Source organism: Xyrauchen texanus, chromosome 2, assembly GCF_025860055.1.
Source record: "Xyrauchen texanus isolate HMW12.3.18 chromosome 2, RBS_HiC_50CHRs, whole genome shotgun sequence".
NCBI classification, from domain to species: Eukaryota; Metazoa; Chordata; class Actinopteri; order Cypriniformes; family Catostomidae; genus Xyrauchen; species Xyrauchen texanus.
In genome coordinates, this window is record NC_068277.1 from 21,358,151 (window position 1) to 21,384,813 (window position 26,663).

At 37.0% G+C, this 26,663-nt stretch overlaps 2 protein-coding genes across 3 annotated transcripts in view; both read left to right on the plus strand.

Moving 5' to 3' along the window:
- Positions 1-6,844, plus strand: part of LOC127656728 (splicing factor 1-like) — a 28,868-nt gene extending 22,024 nt beyond the window's left edge. For both annotated transcript variants that reach the window (XM_052145209.1, XM_052145214.1), the window contains 2 exons: positions 5,543-5,707; positions 5,841-6,844. In XM_052145209.1, the coding sequence (XP_052001169.1) occupies positions 5,543-5,707; positions 5,841-6,160 (485 nt within the window). In that variant the 3' untranslated portion in view covers positions 6,161-6,844. The remainder of the gene's footprint in view (positions 1-5,542; positions 5,708-5,840) is intronic.
- Positions 6,845-10,242: 3,398 nt separating this feature from the next.
- pygmb (phosphorylase, glycogen, muscle b) lies at positions 10,243-25,837 on the plus strand. The gene is made up of 20 exons (XM_052145171.1): positions 10,243-10,608; positions 12,619-12,720; positions 12,955-13,033; positions 13,260-13,363; positions 13,487-13,618; positions 15,376-15,487; positions 15,721-15,803; positions 15,942-16,085; positions 17,368-17,460; positions 17,655-17,801; positions 18,248-18,411; positions 18,574-18,688; positions 19,686-19,787; positions 19,884-20,031; positions 21,615-21,673; positions 21,762-21,903; positions 22,001-22,208; positions 22,484-22,618; positions 22,759-22,825; positions 23,427-25,837. Exons 1-20 carry the CDS (start codon positions 10,366-10,368, stop codon positions 23,574-23,576), a joined length of 2,529 nt encoding a protein of 842 aa, XP_052001131.1. The 5' UTR covers positions 10,243-10,365; the 3' UTR covers positions 23,577-25,837.
- The last annotated feature ends 826 nt before the right edge of the window (positions 25,838-26,663 follow it).

Here is a 26,663-nt window from a genome sequence, read left to right on the forward strand (position 1 = left end):
ATGCCTCAGGGGAGGGGTCTTTGTCTCTCGTGTGAATTACAATACATATTCATGATCATTCACGCCTACTCGCATATTACCTTTCAACACTAAAATTGTCTTACAAAAGTTTAATTACTATATTGTTTTGTATGAATGAGTGATCAGAATGGTTTTCACATTTTGTAGCAAAAACTCTAGGCTACAAGATTCAGACCTCAAAAGTCTTGTGGACAAATGTTTAGTATGTGTTATATGACCTTATTTCAGTGACTTAAAATTTTAGTTTTTTCAAAAACCACGCATTAACGTTTTCTAAAAAGTACAAACCTGTACACGCGTTGCTCACATATTATTGTAGCCCAGTTTGTGCTAAATACAGTGTTATCAGACTTAAGCCATTAATATGTTTTTAAGCAACTGAAAAAAGCACAAATGTCAAGGCATGTCCAAACTTCTCCTGGGCCCAAAATACCCTAAGACCCCAGAGGGTTAAACAAGCTCTCATAATAAATCTCGAACTGATTGACAAATTCACTTGTGAACTGGATTGCTGTGTACTGTATGCCAATGATTGACTTATAATCAATAATATGGTAGTAAACAATACATTGTATTCTAAAGCCGCTTTTGTATTGTCTTATCAATGATTAACTCTTCTATTACAAGAATGTAATGCATTTTATTTATCTGCATTTTATATATATATATATATATTTATATATGATAACTATGTATAATCATTATATATTGAATAATTGTTATATAAGGGGTTTTCTGAGCAAATATTTGTATATGCGAGTAATTTGATTAAAAATGTTAATCGATTGACAGCCCATACACACATATACCTTCATTATGATTCAAAATGAACATATCATCTTATAACATTCATATCCAACTGCACTCAATTGATAATTTGATTACTAAAATATTGTAATTTTCATAGAAGTTCCCTCAGACACCACTGCATTGGCTGTGTCTGGGCCCCAATGCAGTTTTGTAAAGACTTATTTAGGATTTAGTTTTCTCTTTTTTCTTTTTCTGGAAATTCAAAAGAAATGTGGTAAATATCGAATTATATAAAGTATTTTTTGCATACAAGTCCCAGTCAGAGACGGTCCACCTCACCGCATCTCAAAACACACATAAATGTGTGCTGCGCAAACGGTTAAAATGTGTTGCCTTTGACTGAAATTCCATTCTTCTGTCAGCAGCTCTGAGAGGAATCGATTCATGGTACAATCAACACTCTCAACTGAGGTGCTTGAGAGTTTGAAGCACTGACAAACCTGCAGCTCTTGCTTGTCAAAGGGTAAAGGCCACGCCTTCTCATGAATAATATCGAGAACACCCGTAATGTAGAGGCACTGAAATTCAATGGAAAGCTAAACCTTTTAGTCACGCCCTGTGATGTTGACTCTTCATTTCAAATCCGGTATAAGAAAATTTGCCGAACACTATATAAATGAACTCTTTTCTTCTTGAAATTAAAAATGACAAATGTTGAATTTCTCTTCCCTTGTGTGCAAGACATGTATATGTGTTTTTGTGATATATTCCTATTAACATCTCAAAAATTGTTGTAGTGCTTAATGACCCTTTTAAGGTAGGGCTGGGCGAAATGGCTTCAAAAATTACTCCATGAAGCTTTTATTTTATGTTCAAATAGTTATTAAAACAAACGTTATTCCAACAATAGATTACACCTTGTTAACCCTTTTTTATTTTTTTTTTTACATTTTTAGACAAAACATACATAAAACTTGGATCCCCTAAAATAATTTAATAAATATAGAAAGATAGTAGTAATACCAATAGACAATATAAAATGTGTATAAACTTTAAACAAAATATATATATATATATATACATACACATGAATTAAACCGGAAGTAGGGTGTGATCCTTAAAAAGCCCAATCTTGACCCTTCAGAACCTAAAAACTATAGGCCCATATCTAAACTTCCATTTATCTCCAAAATTTTGGAAAAAGTAGTGGCATGCCAGCTGACCTCCTTTATGGAGCAGCACAACCTGTTTAATACTTTTCAATCTGGCTTTGGAAAATTACATTCTACTGAAACAGCCCTTATCAAAGTCTCTAGTGATGTGATTATGGCAGCGGACTCTGGCCACTACACTGTACTTTTACTTCTTGATTTGACTTCTGCTTTTGACACTGTGGATCACGGTATACTGATCAATCGGCTTCATAATGAGATGGGACTATCAGGATCTGTCCTTCAGTGGTTCTCTTACTATATTCATGACAGAACCTTTAATGTTGCTGTGAACAATGTACAGTCTGATGTGACCAGTTTGTCCTGTGGAGTGGCACAAGGTTCAGTTTTGGGTCCTATTTTGTTTTTAATGTACATTTTGCCACTTGGTCAAATTATTGGTTGTTTCAAGGATGTATCATACCATTTCTATGCTGATGATGTCCAGTTGTATTGTTCTTTTAACGAGTCTGAGTTTCATCGTTTGTCTCTGTTTTTAGAGTGTGTGTCCTCCATCAAAGACTGGCTAGCCACAAACTATTTACAGCTAAACCCAAACAAGACTGAAACTCTGATTTTTGCCCCAGACCATAAGATCCCGCTGATCAAACAGCACCTTGGCTCTCTGGGCCGCTCTGTCAAATCCAGCCTCAAAAACCTTGGGGTTGTGTTTGACCAGGCCATGTCTTTGGAGACACACTCTAAACAGCTCGTCCGAAATTGTTTTTATCATCTTAGGAACATCTCTAAAATTCGCAAAATGTTATCAAAGAAAGATCTGGAAATAATAATTCATGCTTTCGTATCAACAAGACTTGACTACTGCAACTCTGTTTTTATCTGTCTGAATAAGTCTGCTTTGAACAAATTGCAAATTGTTCAAAATTCTGCTGCTAGACTTTTAACAGGTGCCCCTCGAAGGTCTCACATAACACCAGTCTTAATGGATCTCCATTGGCTCCCTGTAAAATTCAGGATTGATTTTAAGATTTTAGTGCTGACTTTCAGAGCCTTAAATGGTCAGGCCCCACATTACATCCTGGACCTTTTGAAGTTGTATTCCTCTGACCGCACTCTCCGGTCCTCTGGCCAGAACTTGCTTGCAGTCCCTAAGACTCGTTATAAGACCCGAGGGGACATGTCATTTCAGTCTGTAGCTCCCAGACTGTGGAACGCCCTGCCCCTGTCCATGCGTCTGGCAGACACTGTTGCCTCTTTTAAAAAGGCGCTGAAAACATGTTTATTTAATAAGGCTTTTGGTTGATGGGTTTTTACTAGTGTCACTTTAATCTTACATATGTATATACATTTTATACTGTTTGTTTTTACTTATCCTCCTGTACAGCACTTTGTGATTTTATCTGTGAAAAGCGCTTTATAAATAAACTTTACTTACTTACTTACTAGGAGACTTGAAGCAAGCAATAAATGCCATTTATTAAAGAAGTTACTTTTCCCAGAACATCTTTTTCAAGTTTCAGAAAAAAATGGTATCCACTAGCCATTGGGAGGTTTTTGGAGGTTTATTAGATTTCCAGTGGAGTAGAATACTGTGCCTGGCTAACAAAAAGGTAAAAGATAAAATATTGAGTTGTTTGGAATAAAACAGACCAAATATTTGGTACCCCAAAAACTGCTATAGTGGGGCAAACATCAATTATAATTTAACACTTCAGACATAATTGTAAAATAATTGACCCAAAAATCTTGCAACAGAGGGCAAGTAAAAAAAAATATGACTTCAATCGCACTGAGCAGCATGACATTGGTCACCTCTGTCTTCAATAATAAAAATATTTCAGATAATTATGCCTTGGAATACAGAATTCATTTTAGTATTTTAAATTGTGAGGCCAAGACGTGCACAAATAGTACTCTACCATATTCTGTCCAGTGCACCTGCCCATCAGTCCTCTTCAAAACTTCCAACTCCCCCCTCCCACACTTTTTAATTTTGTAATCCTCTAAACCTAAAAGACAACCATAAGTTCTTGAAACTTGTGATGTTGATTGAATTGCAGAAATTCTTCCCATACTAGCATCGGGGGCAGAGATGGGTAATTAGAGAATAAGTTAGCAGAGCAGCGTCTAATCTGCAAAAACCGATACAAGTGTGACCCTGATAACCCCAAATCAGAAAATAGCTGTACGTAGCAACAAAATGTGCCATCTCTGTATAAGTCTTGAAAACATCAAGCGCTTTGCATGCTACTGCTTAAGTACAGGATCAATAAGAGATGGTGGAAACATATGATTCCTCAATAGCGGCATCAATGTTGACGTAAAATGCACTGAAAGGCAAAAAGAAACTTGGGCAAAACGTTCATATTTACCACATGGAGCATTTATTTTGACACAAAGTGCAGTGTGTAGTTTAGTGCGCTGTAGTCCTTTTATGTTGTAATGTGCCGCCCTTTTGTAGATTTGTATAATAATTTGTAGTTTTTACAAAAATTTGCTCATCTAATATCTCCCTCTGAAGCACGTATTTTATCAGCCAGAATCAAAAGTGCCTCTGATTCACAAATCATGACTGTCAGTCCGTGACAATCCAAGCAGGTGAGTCGGCCACCCTGGTCTCTGGATATCGTCAGCGGTTATTTAAAAAAAAAACATAGCGGTCGACCTCTAATTAGAATATGACTATTTGGGTGATTAATGCAAGGATTAAACATTAGATCTTAACCAACAATTCAGCTTGTGCCTTGAGTTAAGAGACTGTATTAAATATTTGCTTTATAATAAAATAAAAATAACTAAAGCATCTTTTAAAAATGCCTCTAAACAACCTTCACAGGAAAAAAATACTTGAGCTCCTGACCCGTATCTGCATGATTTTATGCACTGCTGCCACACAATTGGCTGATTCATTGCATGGATGATTGTTGGTGCCAGACGGGCTTTTGAGTATTTCGTTTTGGCCGCATCAGGGGGACCTACACATTATTAGGCACATTATTTCAGGTTTACAAAACACAACATTTGATGTTGTGGCTGATCGGTGAATTATGAATCAATACGTCGTGAGCCATCATGCTATCATAAGTTTCAGCAAGCACGTGCAAGGGACAAGCATCTCCGCGTGAGCGAGTTCATCTATCAGGAGAAGATTCAATCTCTCCTCCTCATTTTCGGAGTTTGTGCTTATTTACATGACCCGCTTATTATTTAAACTGCAATTTAAGGATGCAGTAATGTGTTTCCTTTTTAGACACTGACATGCAAGTTTTGCTCCAGCTTATAGTCAGCTCCACTTCATTTCATATTGACGCTTCTATATTTACTTATTTTGCATAATTCCCTCATACTTTGCGATCTACATTACCCTTAGGCTGTCCTGAGAAGTTTGGACTCTGAGATGTGTCCTCCTCTCGTCTATCACACACTTGAACTGAAGTGCTGCTCCTCATTAGAGTTTCATATAATCTAATGTTAAGTTAAATAAGATCAAATGACTATTCAAAACTCTATGACTTGTCTTTTCAGCCCTATTCATAGCTTTGTCATTCGATAGTTTTTCAGAAAGCTCTAAAAGTTTTCCAATCTTGTTTTGTGTTTAGCTTTAATGCCCCCACCAATGGGTATGATGCCCCCACCTCCACCTCCTCCCAACAACCAGCCGCCACCTCCACCCTCAGGACCTCTGCCACCATGGCAACAGCAGGCTCCTCCCCCACCACCCACCAGCAGCATGGCAACCAGTGCTCCACTACCATGGCAACAAAGTGAGTATACATTGATGTCATTAATAGTATTTCATTTTTACCTTTTGAAAGTGCACAAATCTTTCTTTGCAGTAACATGCAGGTGGAGCATTGCTATGATATGGTCATATTGATACTGATTTTCCTGTCACAGATACAACCACAACATCCTCCTCTGTTACTGGAAACCTGCCTCCCTGGCAGCAGCCTCAGCAGACGGCCACCTCCGGTGCTCAGCCCCCTCCACCCATGGGCGGCTCTATGGTGCCCCCTCCACCTGGGGTCCAGCCTCCACTTCCACCTGGAGCACCCCCTCCACCACCACCCCCTCCACCTGGCTCAGCAGGCATGATGTATGCACCCCCTCCCCCACCACCACCCATGGACCCTAACTTTGTGACCATGATGGGCATTCCTGGAATGCCACCTTACGGGATGCCACCTGCACCTCCACCTCCTCCGCCCCAGAGTTAAAAGCTCTGTGTAGTTATTATGGCCATTTGACCATGTAGTGATGCCTAAAATATATGTACACATATACAACAGAACTATACCTTGTTCTGTTCATTTAACAGCTTGATGTGTTCAGTTTTTTTTTTTTTTGACCTCTTCAGATTTTTTTTGGTTTGGACAAAGACATTGAGCAATAGAGCTAGTGTGGTTGGAATTTGTAAATTTGCTTCAATTGTTAATGATTTTTAACTAGTATTTGATGCGTTAGTAGAATATTTGTTCATGCTGTTAAAATGTTGATGTGCAAATTTTTTGGGGGTTTGTTTGTTTTCTGCCAGCCTACATTTTCATGTATTCTCTGTCCCTCTCCAGTTTAAAACAACAACAACAAATTACATATGCAAATGATTAAATTATCAACATTCCAACAGATGGAAATGACCATATACACTCTTAATCAACATTGCATTTGTTGCTGCAGAAGATAATCTTGTATTTAAATTTGAATAATCGATTTGCTTCGTGTTGGATGGTGAATAACTTTTTTTTTTTTCTGCTCATTGTACCACAGCCCTCCACAATTGATTTTACTTAAAAAAAATAAATTAATGAGAAAATTTATTTACAGTTTTTTGCCTTCCATCAAATGTATTTTTGTAATGAAGCATTGGACTAAATAAAAGTTGGCTTGGCGTCAGATTGAGCATTGAGCGAATTTGTAAATTGATCTCATTTACTCAACCTCATGCCAGATGTGTATAAATTTCTTCTGCTGAACACAAAGATTTTTAGAATATTATCTCAGGTCTGTAGGTCCATACAATGCAAGTGAATGGTGGCCAGAACTTTTAAAGTCCAAAAAGCACAAAGGCATCATTAAAGTATTCGTATGACTCCAGTGGTTATATCTACAGTTTATCTTAAGAAGTGATATGATAGGTGTGGGTGAGAAACATAAACATTGAAATCCTTTTTTACTATAAAATCTCCTGCCCAGTAGTTGACGACATTCACAAAGAATGTCAATTGCCAAAAACAGAAGTGAAAGTGGAGACTGATAGTAAAAAAATTACTTCCATATTGATTTGTTTCTCACCCACACCGATCATATCGCTTCTGAAGTATGCTGCCTTCATGTGCTTTTTGGACCTTTGAAGATCTGGCCACCATTCACTTCCATCATATGGACCTACAGAGGAGGAATATTTTTCTAAAAATCTTTAAAACATGGTGTAAGGGAGTTAAATGGAAAGGAGGCAAGAACCGTCTTGAAAATATAAATAATATTAAATTATTTAAAAAGACAAACACATACAGGGCAGCTGCCCATAATTCTCTCTCTCTCCAACTATCATCACCGGCCACCTTTATCCCTCACCCCATCAGGCTGATTGGGGACTGGGCGTGCGTCATTCCAGCCCGACCACGCCCTCCTCTGCTCTACACATGGATTTTGTATAATCAATTTAATTCACATTATTTAGCTCTACACAATCTTGATTTTGTCTTAGTGCAAACAAATTAAGATTTTCATTTTACTTTGAGAAAATTGGTATGCTTATTGTAGACATGGGTTAAGATGGAAAAAAATACATACACAGTAAATATTTTGCAGTTTGAAAGAATCTTGGCTATAAACTTGCTATGTGCTGGCGTGGTCAAGTAAATAATGTTGTATTTTATTCTTCATGATTTGTGAATTCGGAGGACATCACCCTCCACATCATCGGTCGTTTAAATTTTACGACTCTTCACTTTCTGATGCAAATAGCTCCAAAAGTTGAACACCTAGAAGACTGAAACCACTCTCATTTGACCAGTCTGATTTGTGAATTCTTTCACAGCAGTTTGTTTTCCTCTCACGCCATTTTAAGTCCATGAGTTGGGACGATGACAAATAATCGCTCTTCAATTTCACGTTTCCAGCAAATATGCGGTTCATGTAAATTTACATGTTTTAGATTGTGAAAACTTTCACAATCACATTTGATCGTGTTTTATTGCATCTTCTCTACCCCCATTGCCTCGAGTAATAATATGAAATCAGCTTATAATTCTAAAAACTGACCATCTTTACAGGTAACAATATGATCAAAAAGACCTTGATGATATGTGAAAATTTTCACAGATCAGTCATTGTCTCTCAACCATTGTTTGAGTTCTGTTGTCAACAGTTTAGCTAAAAAAACCTGTGTTAAAAGATTTGAGGGGTCTCATTCTTGAAACATGATAATTATGGTGGAAAAACACTAGTTTCAAACAGAACTGGAATTGTGAAAACCAACAGAATGATTTTTGTAATTTTAATGGCTTCATGCATATTGGCAATATGAAAAATTAAGGATATGTGCCATAAAAGTAATAAAAAGCCTAAAACTCTAAAAACTGACAATCTAGTTGGGTCATAGTAGATCAAATTGACCTTCATGATTAGTGAATTTTTTCATAGATCAGTTTTTGTCTCTTAACATTTTTTTAGTTCTTGGGTCAACAGTTTTCCTGAAAAATTTATATTATAGGCTTCTAGAGGTCACATTCTTGAAACACATGATAATTCTGATGGGAAAACACTAGTTTCACACAAAACTGAAATTGTGAAAACTTTTACAGATTGATTTTACTCGGTTTGATGGCATTATGCATTTTGAACAATTCATAAAGCCATAAAACTAATAAACGTCTTATAATTCTACAAAATGAGCACCTAGACGTGTCAAAATAGGCTTAAATAGACCATCCTAATTTGTAAATTTTTTTTCACAGCTCAGTTTTTGTCATTTAACTGTTTTTTGAATCATAAAGTCAACAGTTTACCTGAAAAATCAGAGTTATATGCTTAGTGTTATAACTGCTCTGTGTTTTAGTATTTCCCATTAATTATGGTGGGTCAAAATGACCTGGAACACCACTAGTGTTACATTTTTGTCACGTGGCCTAAACTCATTGAATACAGTCCAATTTTGTTGTGTGTTCAGATTGCAAATGTAGGAAAAGTTTGCCACCGAGATGAAGGATAACATTTTTATTAAAGAAATTAAATAAAAATGGGTAAAAATTGACCCGAACACCACACAAGGGTTAAACAAAATGACTAGCTAGTTGACATATCATCCATATAAAAAATGTATTTGTCAACAACAAACCAAAGCCATCAAACAGAGTAAAATCAATCTGTGAAAGTTTTCACAATTTCAGTTTTGTGTGAAATTAGTGTTTTCCCATCAGAATTATCATGTGTTTCAAGAATGTGACCTCTCAAAGCCTGTAATTCTAATTTTTCTGGAAAATTGTTGACCCAAGAACTAAAAAACTGATAAGTGAAAAAATTCACAAATCATCAAGGTCTTTTTGAGCCTAGTGTGACCTTGGAAGATGGTCGGTTAGGATTATAAGCTGATTTCCTATTACTCGAGGCAATGGGGGTAGAGCAGTAAGACGCAATCAAACACGATCAAATGTGATTGTGAAAGTTTTCACAATCTAAAAGAGTGGTTTCAGTCTTCTAGGTGTTCAACTTTTGGAGCTATTTGCATCAGAAAGTGAATCATAAAATGATCGATTGCAGAGTGGAGGATGATGTCAACTTAATTCAAAAATCACGAAGAATAAAATGCAACATGTTTACTCATGTAAGCACGACAGCACATAACATGTTTATAGCCAATCAAATTTGAATTCCAAACCGCAAACTATCTTTACCGCGGTGCAGAAGGCTACGTCTACAGTTAAAGGAAGCTAGAAACAGCACTTAGCAATTTTCAGGCCGCCATATGGAAACTATAGCTTCACTTCATTATCAAGGAAGTTGCTTCTCTGGAAACAATAATGGCTGATAGTTCGGTTTTCGATGGACATTCACGTGCCATTTTGAGCATTCTATTTAGTGTATTCCTTCATGCTCAGAATATTTGCATGGTGATATAGGCTAATTTAAACGTGCATCAGCCCTCTGTGAGGCTCATGTAGGTCATGTTATCTCAGTAAGTAACATATTAGGCTATATTTAACATTAGACAAGTGGTCGAAATGTATTATGACCTGCCCAGTCTGTGAAATATATAGAGTGCTCATGTTTATGAAGAGTGCGCGCGCCGCCCGTGAGCGCGCTTAACCCTGAAGCATCTACTGGAGATCACAGTGACGACCGCGACACACGCAGCAGGCATCACGTAGACTATTATCCCCGGTGCACGAAACTTCATATTATATAACAGTCTACATACAAGATGTCCAAGCCACTGACGGATCAAGAGAAGAGGAAGCAAATTTCCGTACGAGGTCTCGCCGGGGTTGAAAACGTCGCAGACCTCAAAACCAATTTTAATCGGCATTTGCACTTCACCTTGGTCAAGGACCGTAATGTTGCAACGAAGCGCGACTACTACTTCGCCCTGGCACACACCGTCCGCGACCATTTGGTGGGAAGATGGATCCGGACGCAGCAGCATTACTATGAGAAAGACCCGAAAGTAAGATACCCAAATGCCGCAGTTTCATCTCACTGTCCGGGTTCGCACGTACACCACTGACAGATGGGCAGCAGGGAGGCGGGGTCGGGTAACAACCAGGGGACATAATGTTGCGCAGTAAAGCCGCAGCATTGAAAGATACAAATATTTATAATTGCTATGAGTGTAATATTTTGCTAGGTCAAACGCTCGAAGAAATGCCACAGTGTTCATTGTTCGGCCGACGGATTATGTAATTATTTTTTTCCAAGAATTACATAATCTCCATATCTGATGCAGATTCGCCGAATCTCCTTTTAATTAAAGGTCCCACGAATGAACTGACTTTAATGTGTGGAAATAGTTTCATGTGCTTTTGACAAGTGTATCAACAGGTCAAACTGTTATTTCTAATTGTCCAGAGAGAAGACAAAATATAATGTGCGCAGCTTCTGTGTTATAACAAGTAATTGGAATTTTTCTTGATGAAAAATTAGAAATTGTAATTCAAAACATCGACACGCCGATCGAAATTAATTTGAGGCGCGCATGCGTTACTAATTGTACAGGATTCCTCACGTATTTTTTTCTTCTTAACTTTCTGCAATTTATGCAGCGCGAATTTAACCTACAGACTCTTTCAATTAATTTCGGCATTATCGGTGCTATCTATTTTTTAAATAAACTGCGACCTATAATAAATGTAGGCCTACATAACGTTGTCATAATATTTGCATATTCAATTGTGATTGGTGTTTTCTTTCTTACATCTACTTAAAGGGATAGTTCACCCAAAAATGATCATTCTCATTATTTACTCTCCCTTGTGCCATCCCAGATATGTATGACTTTCTTTCTTCTGCAGAACACAGATATTTTTATAAGAATATTTCAGCTCTGTAGGTCCATAAATGGAAAGTGAATGATGACCAGAATTTTGAAGCTCCAAAAATTACATAAAGGAGGAATAAAAGCAATTAGTAAACCTCCTGTTTTTAAATCCATCATCTGAAGCAATCCAATCTGTTTTTGATGAGAACAGACCAAAATGTAACTCCTTTTTCACTGTAAATCTTGACATCAGCATTCTCCTTGGCGATCACGATTTCAAGCTCGATTACACTTGTGTAATCAAGCTTGAAGTTAATTTTAGTCACCATTCACTTGCATTGTATGGACCTGCTGAAATATTTTATTAAAAATCTTTGTGTTTTGCAGAGGAAAGTATTTCATACACATCTGGGATGGCATGAGGGTGAATAAATGATGAAAAAATTTCCTTTTTTGGGTGAACTATCCCTTTAACCATTGTTGTCGGCCTTTATGGTGCAAAATTGGCAGAGAATGATCTATAACATTAGCTAACCTAAAACTTGAACCAAGTGCTGAAAAGCGCGGCCTTGCAAGCACTGTATTTCCTTCAGTAACTGTAAATCACTTAAAATCTAATGTATATTTAGCTTCCAAATAATAGTAATTGAAGGGTAGCAGTTATGATATGGTTGTATATGGAATTTGTGTCATCCCTATTTGAATTGCTGGCATCATGACAGAGTGTCTAACCTTTAACATTGACTACTAATGTGACTATTTATATATGAGCAACATGCCTGAGACACAGCACGTAAACACACTCACATATATTTTTTCAGACTAACTTTGTTAGCATCTAGACTAGGAGACGAAAATATACCAAGCTGATTTGTATTTTACTTGTATTTTTTTGTGCTAGCAAGGCCTCCATGACAGCCTCCATTATTGATTGAAGGTTTGCAGTGATGGTCTGGAGGTCAGTGAGGTCTTAGACAGAAAATACAGATGAGATTTGTGTAATGCACCTGTCACAATAGTACTTGTCACTGGTTCTCTGCTACTGGAGTTTTTTAAGTATAGAAATGGTAGAAAAGTGTGATTTATTCCTGATGCAATAGGGAAAGATGAATGATTAATGATATATTTTTGTCTTAATATTACACTCTATCTCTCTCTCTCTATCTCTCTCACTCACTCACTCTATCTCTCCACCTCTAGCGTGTGTATTATCTTTCTCTGGAATTTTACATGGGGCGGACCTTACAAAACACCATGGTCAACTTAGCTTTGGAGAATGCCTGCGATGAGGCCATCTATCAGGTTAGATATGTAGAACAAAAACTGATACCCAAAGAAGATGTGAATTTTCCCACCTCTTCTGCTCTAATTTTGTATCATCACAGTACAAAGAGGTAGAAATAGCTTAAAAAATGATGTGGTCTTTCCACACAATTGCTCACTGTCCTCATCAAAGAGCATGTTTAAATATGTTTCTTTTTTTTTTTTTGTACCTCCTTTGATCCTGTCTGACTCTGTTGTTCTGGTTCTTCTCAGCTGGGTTTGGATATGGAGGAGCTGCAGGACATGGAGGAGGATGCTGGCCTGGGTAATGGAGGCCTTGGTCGACTGGCAGGTGAATTCAGTCTATTTGAGCTAACCGTGCTGTTCATAAGATTAATGGAGGGATTTTAGTGAGGCACTTACAAAGGAAGCCTCACTGTAAATTGGTTTTTGCTTTTTTTATAGAAAAGGTGGGGCAAGTCCAAATTATTTTTTGTGGTAATCAATATTATGCAAGAAATGCTGTTGATTGAACTTGTGTTGAACCCAGAATAATCCTTTAATTTATTTTATTGCAGCTTGCTTTCTGGACTCCATGGCAACCTTGGGCCTGGCAGCTTATGGTTATGGAATCCGATATGAATTTGGAATCTTTAATCAAAAAATCACAAAGGGCTGGCAGGTAAGAAACAGTAATATTTGTGAGAATGTTTACTGGCAACAATATATCAGTGAAAAATCATTCCTTCCCCTCTGTGTATTTGTCAGTGCTGGCTGTCAGTAAATTATTCACATTATTTGACAGGTGGAGGAGGCGGACGATTGGCTGCGCTATGGAAACCCTTGGGAAAAGGCCCGCCCTGAATACATGCGTCCTGTGCATTTCTATGGTCGGGTGGAGCACAACCCTGATGGAGTAAAATGGGTGGATACACAGGTTTGAGCAAAGAAACCATGTATCTTCACTTACATTTACATTTACTTTTATTCATTTGGCAGACGGCTTTTATCCAAAGCGACTTACAAAAGAGGAAAAACATCAGCGAATCATCTTAGGGAGACAGTGGTACGAAAAGTGCCATATTACAAAGTTTCACTATCGTCAGAATAGTATACAAAACAGATTTAAGTGCAACAAGAAATGTAATTTTTTTATTTTTGTTTAGTGACCGGTTAAGTGCTTTTGGAAAAGATGTGTTTTTAGCCGTTTTTTGAAGATAGAGAGTGAGTTAGCTTCCCGGATTGAGTTGGGAAGGTCATTCCACCACCGTGGTATGATGAAACTGAAAGTCCGGGAAAGTGTTTTGGTGCCTCTTTGTTTAGGTATGACAAGGCGACGTTCCTTAGCCGACCGCAGGCGTCTGGTGGGAACGTAGCTCTGCATAAATGTTTTTAGGTATGTTGGAGCAGACCCAGTGACTGTTTTGTATGCCAGCATCAGAGCCTTGAATTTAGTACGTGCATGAACCGGCAGCAAGTGGAGAGAGACAAAGAGTGGTGTAACATGTGCTGCCTTTGGCTCATTAAAGACCAGATATACTGCTGCATTCTGGATCATTTGGAGAGGCCTAATAGCACATGCAGGAAGCCTGCAATGAGAGCGTTACAGTTGTCCAGTCTAGTTATGACAATGGACTGAACGAGCAGTTGTGTGGCATGTACAGAGAGGAAGGGTCTTATCTTCCTGATATTGTAGAGTGTAAATCTACATGATCTTGCAGTCTTTGAAATGTGGTCTGTGATATTTAGCTCATCATCAATGGTTACCCCTAGATTTCTGACCGTTTTGGAAGGTGAAACTGTAGTTGGACCCAGCTGCACAGTGATGTTGTGTTCAACAGCAGGGTTGGTTGAAAAGACAAGGAGTTCGGTCTTGGCTGGGTTGAGTTGAAGGTGGTGTTCCTTCATCCAGGCTGAGATGTCTGCCAGACAGGCAGCGATTCGAGTGGACACTGTGGTGTCGTTGGGCTGGAAAGACAAGTAGAGTTGTGTGTCATCAGCGTAGCAGTGGTAAGAGAAACCATGTGACTGGATGATGGGTCCCAGTGATGTTGTGTATATGGAGAAGAGAAGTGGCCCAAGCACTGATCCCTGAGGTACCCCAGTAAGTAACTGATGTGGCTTGGATACCTCCCCTCTCCAGGCTACCTCAAAGGACCTTTCTGAGAGATAAGAGTTGAACCAGTCAAGCACAGTTCCAGTGATGCCCAGTTTAGAGAGGGTGGAGAGTAGGATCTGATGGTTGACTGTGTCAAAGGCAGCAGAAAGGTCCAGCAGAATCAGAACGGATGATCTGGATTCAGCTTTCGCCTGTCTCAGCGACTCAGTGACAGACAGCAGGGCAGTCTCAGTGGAGTGTCCACTTTTGAAGCCTGACTGATTGTAATCCAGCAGCTTGTTCTGTGAGAGATAGGCGGAGATCTGATTGAAAACTGCCCTTTCCACTTAAATGGAAAAGGAAACATCAGTTATTCATATTACATATTCATACACAAATTAGTGAGGATATATATACATCAGGAGGTGCACTAGAGCTAAAGCAAAAATACCTATAGAAAAATAGAGAATAGAACAACCAATTAGCATAACAAAAAATAACCGTTGATGTTCTACTGTATATTCATTACATATGGGATATTTTTACAGATATATAAAAGCTTTCCTTGTTAAATCTTTGCCTCTTTGACTCAACAGGTCATCCTCGCCCTCCCCTATGATACGCCTGTCCCAGGATACAGAAACAACATTGTTAACACAATGAGGCTCTGGTCTGCCAAAGCTCCGTGCGAATTCCACCTCAAAGACTGTGAGTTCTACACGGAAAGGTCTTCAGACATACTTTGAAGTTTGTAATTTAATCTCTTGATTGTTTTCTGTAATAATTGTTCTTTTCATAATGTATCATTCTGTCATTATGTAGTAGTAGTATATACTAATCTGGCTTTGATTTCTTAGTTTATCTTGATAATATATCTAATTTTAAAATGTGATTTTAAAATGTTTTAGCACAACAGCAGACTTTTTAATCTCCCTAAACAGTTAATGTTGGTGGATACATCCAGGCTGTCCTGGACAAAAATCTGGCTGAGAACATCTCCCGTGTGCTATACCCCAATGACAATGTGAGTACAACACTCTACAATTCCCAAAAATGGTGTGTGCTCTAAATGATTGTATTTTTAAGCCAAATATTCAGCAGAAACTCATGACCTTTGAAGCATAAATTCATACAGATACCCCTATTTGTGTGTGTGTTTCAGTTCTTTGAGGGCAAAGAGTTGCGTTTGAAGCAGGAGTATTTTGTGGTTGCTGCAACTCTTCAGGACATCATCCGCAGGTTCAAAGCCTCTAAGTTTGGCTCAATTGAGGTGGTTCGCATGGACCTTACCACACTGCCTGATAAGGTGGGACAACACTGAAGCACTTGGGAGACCACAGTCATTTCTGAAACCAATAGGATCTGAACAAAATTATTAATATTAACAAAAGATGGGGGCCTGGGTAGCACAGCAAGAAAAGGTGTGACTAGCACCCCTGGAGTGGCAAGTTCGAATCCAGGGCGTGCTGAGTGACTCCAGTCAGGCTTCCTAAGCAACCAATTGGCCCGGTTGCTTGGGTGGGTTGAGTCACATTGGGTTAACCTTTTCGTGGTCACCATAATTTGCTTCTCGCTCTCAGTGGGGCACGTGGTGATTCGTGCGTGTATGCCGCAGAGAATAGTGTGAAGCCTCCACACGTGCTAGGTCTCTGCAGTAACACGCTCAACAAGCCACGTGTTATGATATGCGGATTGACGTCACAGGCGTAGAGGCAACTGAGATTCGTCAACCGCCATCCGGATTGAGGCGAGTCACTATGCCACCACGAGGACTTAGAGTGCATTGGGAATTGGGCATCCCAAATTGGGGAGAAAAGGGGAGGAAAAAAAAATACTAAAAGATAATGTATCAATTTTACATTAAAGGAATATTCCAGGTTCAGTACAAGCTAAATTCAATGGACAGTATGTGTGGCATAATGTTGATTACTACAAAAGTTTTTTCAACTTTTATTTAAAAAGAGAAAAAATCTAGTCACAAGGTGTAAACAATATGGATTTGAACACGATTTTGGTGTGATAAAATCATCTATTAACCTTTTCTGTGTAAATTAATACACAATTAAATACATTATTTGCCTTGATGTCGTAATGCCGTAAACCCATCAAAAACACCAATTTAAACAACTTCACAGCTCAAATAATACATGAGTTTTAACATAACAATTAATATATGTGCTTTTATAATAGTATAAGCTTCACATTTCTGCCTTTAAACCCTTAAAAAATTGGCCCCATTAACTTCCATTGTAAGTGCCTCACTGCAACCTCAATTTTTGCATTTATTTTTAAAGAAATACATTGTATTGAACCACAGGATATTCCTTTAATACACTGCTGCTTTTGAAAAAGTTACAGTAACCTACAGTAACATAATGTTTACATTTATTAATTTATTAAAATAATATATATATATTAATACAGAACAATAAAACTTAACCTGCAAAAGCTACATTGTGTTCAAAGCATTTCAGTCAACATAAATAGTGGCAAAATATAAAATTCTTACGTTGATATTCCTTGAATAATTTTTTTTTTTTTTAAATAATGTTGTTAGGTTTTTTCTGTACCTTTTGTGTGTTGTACAGGTGGCTATCCAGCTAAATGACACTCATCCTGCAATGGCCATCCCTGAGCTGATGAGAATCCTCTTGGATGATGAGAAATTGAACTGGGACATGGTGAGGTTCATAAAATTAAAAAGGACATGCTGTGAAACTAGCATTTATATATATATATATATATAGGAGACAGAGTTTAAAAGGTTTGAATGATATTACACCCATTTGCATAAATGCCATGATGTTTTAATTCTCTCTCTCCTCTACTTTTACTTACTTCACTTTCTCTGTCACTCTCTCTCTTTTTCTGGTAGGCTTGGGACATCACTGTGCGTACTTGTGCATACACTAACCATACCGTCTTGCCGGAAGCTCTGGAGCGTTGGCCAGTTGATCTGTTCCAAAACCTTCTGCCCCGCCACCTGGAGATCATCTACGAGATTAACCGACGTCACCTGGAGGTCTGAGAACAGACATTCTCTATATCTCACACACTGCAATTGTGAACGTCCCCGCTGAAAAAACTAAACATCTTAGCTGGTCACCAGCACATGTTGTGTTACAGTAATTTAAGCTGCAGTAGACTAACCATCATAGAACATCTTTGACGAGCATGGGAACTCAAGTAGGGCTTACTTGAAGCTGAAAATTAAAATGATGTTTTTGAAGGGGTTGGGAGTTCTGGAATAACTCACTGTATTAGGACATACCAGAGTGTTCTCTCCTAACAGGACACAAATTATGGAATGAGGTTATAAAAACATTCTCTTCTGCTCTACGTACATGACTCTTAAATGCTTCCTGTAAATCTCAGATGAGGGAAAGTAACTTCCCATGTACTTTTTTAGTTGTATTTCTACCCTCTACTACTCTGTCTTTGCCTCACATGCCCTGTCCTGTTTCTTAGAGGATCTCTGCGCTCTACCCTGATGATCCTGACCGTTTGAGACGCATGTCTCTGATTGAGGAAGGAGGTCAGAAGAAGATCAACATGGCTCATCTTTGCATCGTGGGTTCTCACGCAGTTAACGGCGTGGCACAAATCCACTCCAACATCATTAAAGATACTGTGTATGTCTGCTCACATTTTTATCATACTACATTTACAGTATATAAATAGATTAAATAATGTTTCTTGTTAGCATCTCCACACAATTAGCCCTAGTAAATAAATCACAGATGTTTGCAGTTTGAAGACAGCAAACATTATTTTTTCTAATTTGCCTAATACAGCTTTAAAGACTTCTATGAAGTGGATCCACAAAAGTTCCAGAATAAGACCAATGGTATCACACCCCGTCGCTGGCTTGTCATGTGTAACCCTGGACTGGCTGAAGTCATTGCTGAGGTGAGGAACATTGAATTAAAGATACCATTGCATGTGTGAACAGGAAGAGGGAATTGCCGGTGGAACACACATAAACATTAATCTAAGAGCATATGAACATTATATAAGCATTAAAGAAATAGTTCACCCCAAAATGAAAATTAACTTTGTCAAACCAGTATGACTTTTTTTTTCTTATGATGAACACAAAAGAAAATATTTTACAAGAGCACACTGCTCTTTTCAATCCAATGACAGTATACAGTGACCATAGATCTTGCTACCTACAGTGAGGAAAATAAGTATTTGAACACCCTGCCAGTTCTCCCACTTAGAAATCATGGAGGGGTCTGAAATTGTCATCGTAAAAATGTCAATGACCTGAAAAGAGCTGGGACCACCTTTTCTCAGGTGTTCAAATACTTATTTGCAGCTGTATCATACAAATAAATAGTTAAAAAATCATACGTTGTGATTTCTGGATTTTTTTTTTAGATTATGTCTCTCACAGTGGACATGCACCTACGATGACAATTTCAGACCCCTCCATGATTTCCAAGTGGGAGAACTTGCCAAATAGCAGGGTGTTCAAATACTTATTTTCCTCACTGTATATACCATGTCTTCTGAAACAATTTAACAGCTTTATTTGAGAAACAAAGGGAAATTTAAGTTGCTATTCAACTAAATGTTTGTGTAAAGTTTCTCTCTTCTTTAAAGGGGTATTTAATAATAGTTCACCACAATGTAACTATGAACATGATTAGGCAAATTAACTGATTTGGTAACACATTACAATAAAGTTCCATTCATTAACATTAGATGATGCACTAGATATAATGAACAAACAATTACCAATATATTGTTTAAAGCATTTATTAATCTTTGTTAATATCAGTTAATACAAATACAATTGTTCATTGCTAGTTCATAGAGCATTATCTAATATTAATAAACACATAGTATATGTTGAAACTAAAAATGTTACCACTTAATTTAATTTGTGATGGTCTGTTAGAGAATTGGAGAGGACTACATCCGTGACTTGAGCCAGTTGAAGAAACTCCTGAAGTTTGTGGATGACGATGCATTCATTCGAGATATCGCCAAAGTCAAACAGGTGAAAGAAATAATCCACTGTGATTTATTAGCATATTTATACAATACACAAGCGTGATGATGATTATGATGTTTTATATTGCTTTGCTGTTTTCAGGAGAGTAAAATGAAATTTGCTGTGCAACTTGAAGAACAGTATAAGGTGAAGATCAATCCAAACTCCATGTTTGATGTCCAAGTGAAGAGGATCCATGAATACAAAAGACAGCTGATGAACTGTCTGCACATCATCACCCTTTACAACCGTGAGTAAAAATATCCTTCAAGATTACTCTTTAACCAGTTAAATATATCTCTAGTGTCACAAGGTTCCACAGAAGGATTAAACCAAGTTGCATGTATTTTGTAAATTTTCTACTTCTTTTGCTATAATGTGCCATATACACCAGAGGACACAGCATGGAATACTGTATCCCACATTGTAATGTGCTCAACTTGGCCTGGGAATGTCTTGATGGTAAACTTTGTACTATGCAAGACTTGCAGGAGTAAAATTTTCTGCTTCAAAGGTCAGGGTTAGGTTTAACGGTAGGGTTACGGTTAAGGAGTCTAATTAACCCTTATATTGTGTTCTGTTAAAAACTGACCGATTAACATTTTTTTTGGTCTTTTGTTTTTATTCTGAAAGCTATAGTTTATTTCATACAGTTGGAATAAACTTTGTTTATTCATCAATTTGTTCACACAGGGCATCTGAACACAGATTTTTTTTTTAGATAATTTTCATAAAATTTTATTGGTTTTATTACACTTTGTTACATCTGTGGTTTTCCCAGTCTAAAGTGGAAGACTGTTCCACTGGAAACGAATGGATAAGACTACAAAATACAGAAATATATAGTGTTCAGGAGCACTATATTTAGTATTTGATTAGGCGGGATAGTCTGCTGTAAGTTACGATATGTCATTGTATATGTTTGTTTCAGGAAATATTAAGGAAAAATTTGACTTGAATTTCAAACACTAATACTCAATTCAGTTTGGCCTTCTGAGTTTTTTGCTCATTGCATTTTATTAATTGAGACCTTTCCAAACTATATTTAACACATGACTTTCTCATCTTTTTTATGTTTTTACCAACTCTGAATATTATTGTTGTGATAAAAAATTGAAAAATTATGAGAACAAAACAGTTATAATTTGTCAGCAAATTACAATTATTATTTAATTGGTAGGATCAGATATATGCTTTGTAAAGTCCAGATTATAAACTTTAAAATGACACCTATTTTGTTTAAATCAAGCAAGTGGTTATTAATTTGTTAATTTATTACATTATTATTATTCTTAGTTTCTGCAGGAGTGCACCCCCACTAGCTCTGTTCAAGTAATCCTTCTATCAATAATAATATATATATTTTTTTACATTTGTCATAATTACTAAAAAAGACATTGACAAAAAGATTGAATGCAATATCTTGGGATAATATATGCAATATAAGAGATTTATTTACAATCTTAGTGGGTTATTTTTGATCAGGAACACAAAATTGTTAGCACAAATTAAAACAACACATGGGTTAAACACAATAAACTTTTTGCAGCTAGACAGTTGCCATCTAGACACAAGTTTGATAAATGAACCAGAAGTAATAACAACTGCGATCACTTCCTTGACTTATTATTTGATCAGTCTGCCAAAGAGTTAAAAAATGTAAACACAAGAATGGGTTGAAAGTGCAAAATAAAATTTCCCCCCAAAATGATTAGTATTTTTACTTATAAAAAACTTTAATAGACAGTATACAATGTATACTGTGCAGTATGCAGTAAGCTATCATTCCACTCCGAATATAGTTTGGTTAACTTTGCTATATTTTCTGATCAGGCATCAAGAAGGAGCCTAACAAGGCCTGGACACCTAGGACAATTATGATTGGTGGAAAGGTCAGACTGATCACTTCATTTACCAGTCAGATCAGTCCCACTGGACTTTGATACATTGAATGATCATTGGTTGAATTGTCTCTTGAAGGCTGCCCCTGGGTATCACACTGCTAAGATGATCATCAAGCTGATCACGGCAATTGGAGAAGTGGTAAATAATGATAGTGTAGTGGGAGATCGTCTGAAAGTCATCTTCCTTGAGAACTACAAGGTCACACTTGCCGAGAAAGGTATGATGCCTTCTGTCCAACTGATTATTCCATCAACTTCCTGTCTTATGCCATCCACTCATTTCTTCCATCCTTTCCCCTCTCCATCTTTCTACAGTCATTCCTGCGGCTGACCTATCCGAGCAGATCTCCACAGCAGGAACAGAAGCTTCTGGAACAGGTAACATGAAGTTCATGCTGAATGGAGCTCTGACCATCGGCACCATGGATGGGGCTAACGTGGAGATGGCTGAAGAGGCGGGAGAGGAAAACCTTTTCATCTTCGGCATGAGAGTGGATGATGTGGAGGCTTTGGATAAGAAGGGGTGACATAACATGGACAGATCAAAATTGATTGCAGATGAACATTTTTTAACCTTTATTTTTCAGTTGTAAAGTTTGAATTTTAATCTTTATTAAAAGTTTATCAATTTAGATCTTATTCGAGTAAACGTTTGTCTTCTTAGAGAGATGTACATTAGAACAGCAGAAAAAGAAGAAACTAGATTAAACTGTATTGCCAATATTATTGCACTTATGTGGAGGATACAACTGAGAGAATAAGATACGGTGCTCATTAACATAGTTGTCTTGTTTCCAGATACAATGCTCTGGAGTATTATAACCGCATTCCAGAGCTGAAGCAAGTAATTGATCAGATCTCTGGAGGATTCTTCAGTCCTGAAGAGCCCGATCAGTTTAAAGACATTGTAAACATGCTGATGTACAATGACAGGTAAGAAAAACAGAACACCCTTGTCTCTTTTTATTAGATGCTTTATTGAATCTCTGCCATCCCCATTCACTTTCTCATGCAGTTGTACTTTTACACAGATCATATTTATTATTAATTTTGGTTGTCTTGTGTGATTGCAGATTCAAGGTGTTTGCTGATTTTGAGGACTACATTAAATGTCAGGATAGAGTCAGTGCTCTTTATAAGGTTTGTATTCAAGACCCGATGAAATGGCTTGATGAACACAATTTGGTTGATGAATTTCCTATTGAAACAGGAAGCTGGGTTGGGACTTATTGAAGGGCTTTTATTTAACGTCACATCCGGGCAAAACCAATATTTTCCACTTGCTATGGCCAGTTGGTGGAAAGTGGTATTAGGGGAAGGGAGGTTTCTTGTTCTAGAACGAATTTTATTGCACAAATGGTTTTTGTGCCCCTGGGAACAATATGAGTAAACAAGAAAATGATCATAAATGACTATTTACATGCCTATATCTGCTGTAAATTAATTTAGTTAATGTTATGATTTTACTCTAGCATCTACTGTAGATGGCCTCAAAGGAAACAAACATGAACTAAAAGCCACAAAACTACAATTTTGATTGCACAGGGGGTCTTTAAATTCAAGAGGACTTTTGTATCAGTTACAGAACTCATGTTTATATGGAAAATGTTTGCATGATTCACTCATAATCTTAAAATGTACTTAACCTTTATTGTGCTTTAAGAGCTGTACACTAAACAGAAACACAATGCAGGAACTGATTAAACATTCCAGCTTGTTCCCCTTCATTATTCTCAAACAGAACACTAAAGAATGGACCAAGAAGGTCATCAAGAACATTGCTGGTTGTGGCAAATTCTCCAGCGATCGCACCATCGCTCAGTATGCCCGTGAGATCTGGGGCATGGAGCCTAATCTGGAGAAAATCGCAGCTCCCGATGACCCTCGCTAAGTGGTTCTGCCAAGTGAAAATCTTGCATTGCTGTAGCTGTTCTCACATTCAGTTTATTGACCACTGTGAAGATATGTATGCATAAAAGTAATTTTAACATTGAAATATCTATTCTGCCGTCAGACAGCCAGAATACCTCATTTAACTTTTCCGAATCCCTACTCCAGAGACATGCTGTCAGTGCATCTAGCTTTGTGGCATGTTTATATACGTATATATGTTGGTTTAAGAATGTTAAATACTTGGTGGAGTATAATGAATAGGTAAAATATATTAATCTTCTCAGCACCAACAGAATACAGCACAGCCTCATTCCTAGCATACCCATACACAGTTATGTCAAAGTATAAGGCCATAGCCAAGGCTTTTAGATATTTGCCACATGTCAGAGCAGATAATGATTGTTACAGAAAAAAATTGAGAAACTAACAAAATCTTTTCTTTTTTGGGGGTCTGATTTGTGTGATTTATGTTTTTAAAACATACGTTGTTGAAGTGAGCTTTAGAATAGCAGAGTGATTAATAAAAATTACGAATTATCTGTTTCAGTTGCTTATGGCAGTGTAAAGCAGTGGATTTCAAACTGGGAGGACATGGGCATTAGAGCTCTGCAGAATTAAAAAAAAAAAAAAATTTCATGTTTCATGGTTTGTCAAAGTAAGCGTTAACTTAAGATTACATATGTGAATTTTATCAAATTAAACCCATCTCTTATGCATAATATTTGTTATTTTCTCTTAGGAATACAACAAGATAGTCTTTATTATTGTTTTTCCTCACACAATATGAATGGGCCCTTATACATAATATATAGCTGCCTTTATAAGTTATGAAAGGGGTGCCTTGCAATGGGAGTATCCTATTTGGGGGTCCTTGGCATTAAAATATTTGAAAACCTCTGGTTTAATAAACTGTCTTGGCTTTGATGATTTCAGATTTGGTAACATTACAGTCACAGTATCTATGTACAAGACTTATTGGGTCCAGTTTGCCATTTTTCCATCATACCCTTTGACCTCTCTCTTAAAAGGAATATTCCAGGTTCAATGCAATTTAAGCTCAATTGATAGTATTTGTGATATAAAGTTGATTACCACAAAACATTATTTTGACTCATCCCTCTTTTTCTTTAAAAAAGTAAAATGGATTTCAGTGAGGCTACAATGAAAGTGAATGGGGCAAACAGGAAACTGTTTCAAAAGTATAGCAACAAGACGTAAACAATATGGGTGTGAAAATAATTTTACTGTGATAATCACTTACTAACTTTTTCTGTGTAAAGTTATAGCCAATTTGACATCTTCGTTACCATGACAAAGTAATGTCAACAAACACTAAAATGTAGGGTAAAATGTAAAAATGACAATTTAAAACAACTTTACATCTCAAATAATACATTAGTTTTCACAGAAGAATTAATGTAAGTGCTTTTTAAAAATATAAGCTTCACATTTCTGCCTTTAAACCCTCCAAAAATTGGCACCATTAACTTCCATTGTAAGAACCTAACTATATCCTCAATATTTGCTTCTTTCTTTTTTTAAAGGAGGGATGGGTCTAAATAATTTGTAGTAATCTACATTATGCCACAAATGCTGTCTATTGAGTTTAATTTGTTTTGTACCCGGATTATTGCTTTAAAAACTACAAAAACTACCGCCTTAAACAATTGTGTTGTTAGTGTTAGATTCTCTGCTTGTCACTCATTTGCCGTTGATCATAACATATTCTTATAAATGCAGAGCTCCTCAATTTAGCACTTTACAAATAGTCTGTAACATTTGTCATTATAAAGATTTGGCCTGTAGCCCTGTGAACATATATAGTTGTTAAGATGTTAGAACTCATTTCACACCACACAGAAAACGCACTATTGCTAAGACAGCTGACCTCTGCAGAAATGATGGGGTTCTTCAGAAGAGTTGCTGCATTCAAGACTCTGAAATGTATTCAGTCTGATAAAGGATGATAGTCTTATACGTAGAATAGGAAATTAAGATGTCACAAGAATGTGCAGTCAATTGCTTTTGGATTAGTAGGGAGTGGCCAATTAGCAGACAATGTTCCTTCAAAGCAACTTGCAACACCCAAACTGTAAGGCAAGTGCATATTAATTTAACATGGCTTAAATGACTGTAAATTAAATTAAATGTTATTTTCCTGTTGTTAGTGACAACCCACACCAAACAGTCCTGCTGACACCCAAGAGTAACAAAAAGAGAAATAAAAGATTAATTAACCAATGATTGTTGGTTGCTTGTTTATTTTGAATGAATACTACTTTTATGTGACGTAATAAACACCTTTTATACACAATGAGGCAAATAAAAAAATTTTCTTTTCTTTTTAAAGTGAACATACAAGCTTCTTTGTTTAAAGGAAAGTGTAGGTCTGAAATTTAAGTGCTGTGTTTGGTCAGTATTTGTTTAAAGTTTTCACCAATTTAATCATATTCTGTTTTGCAGTCCAGAGCCTACAGGAGAGTGACAAAGTTTAAAAATACAAATACTCCACATAGCCACTTAATTAAAGGTATAGTTCACCCAAAAATGAAAATTCTCTTAATCGTTTACTATCCCTCATGCCATCCCAGATCTCCTAAACACAATTGAAGATTTTTAGAAGAATATTTCAGCTCTGTTTGTCCTCACATGCAAGTGAATGGTGGTCAGAACTTTGAAGATCCAAAAAGCACATGAAGGCAGCATAACAGTAATCCATAAGACTCCAGTGGTTAAATCCATACTTCAGAAGCAGTATGATATGTCTGGGTGAGAAACAGATCAATATTTAAATTAAATGTAAAACTTTTTTTTTTTACTATAAATTCTATTCCATGCCGAGTAGGACTGTACGAAGAATGCAAATTGCCAAAAACAATAGAAGAAGAATGTGCAAGTGAAAGTGGACACATTTAATAAAAAGGACTTAAATGTTGATCTGTTTTTCACACACACATATCATATCATATCACTTGTGAAGAAATGGATGTAACCACTGGAGTTTTATGGATTACTTTTATGCTGCCTTCATGTGCTTTTTGGACCTTCAAAGTTCTGGCCATCATTCACTTGCATTGTATGGACC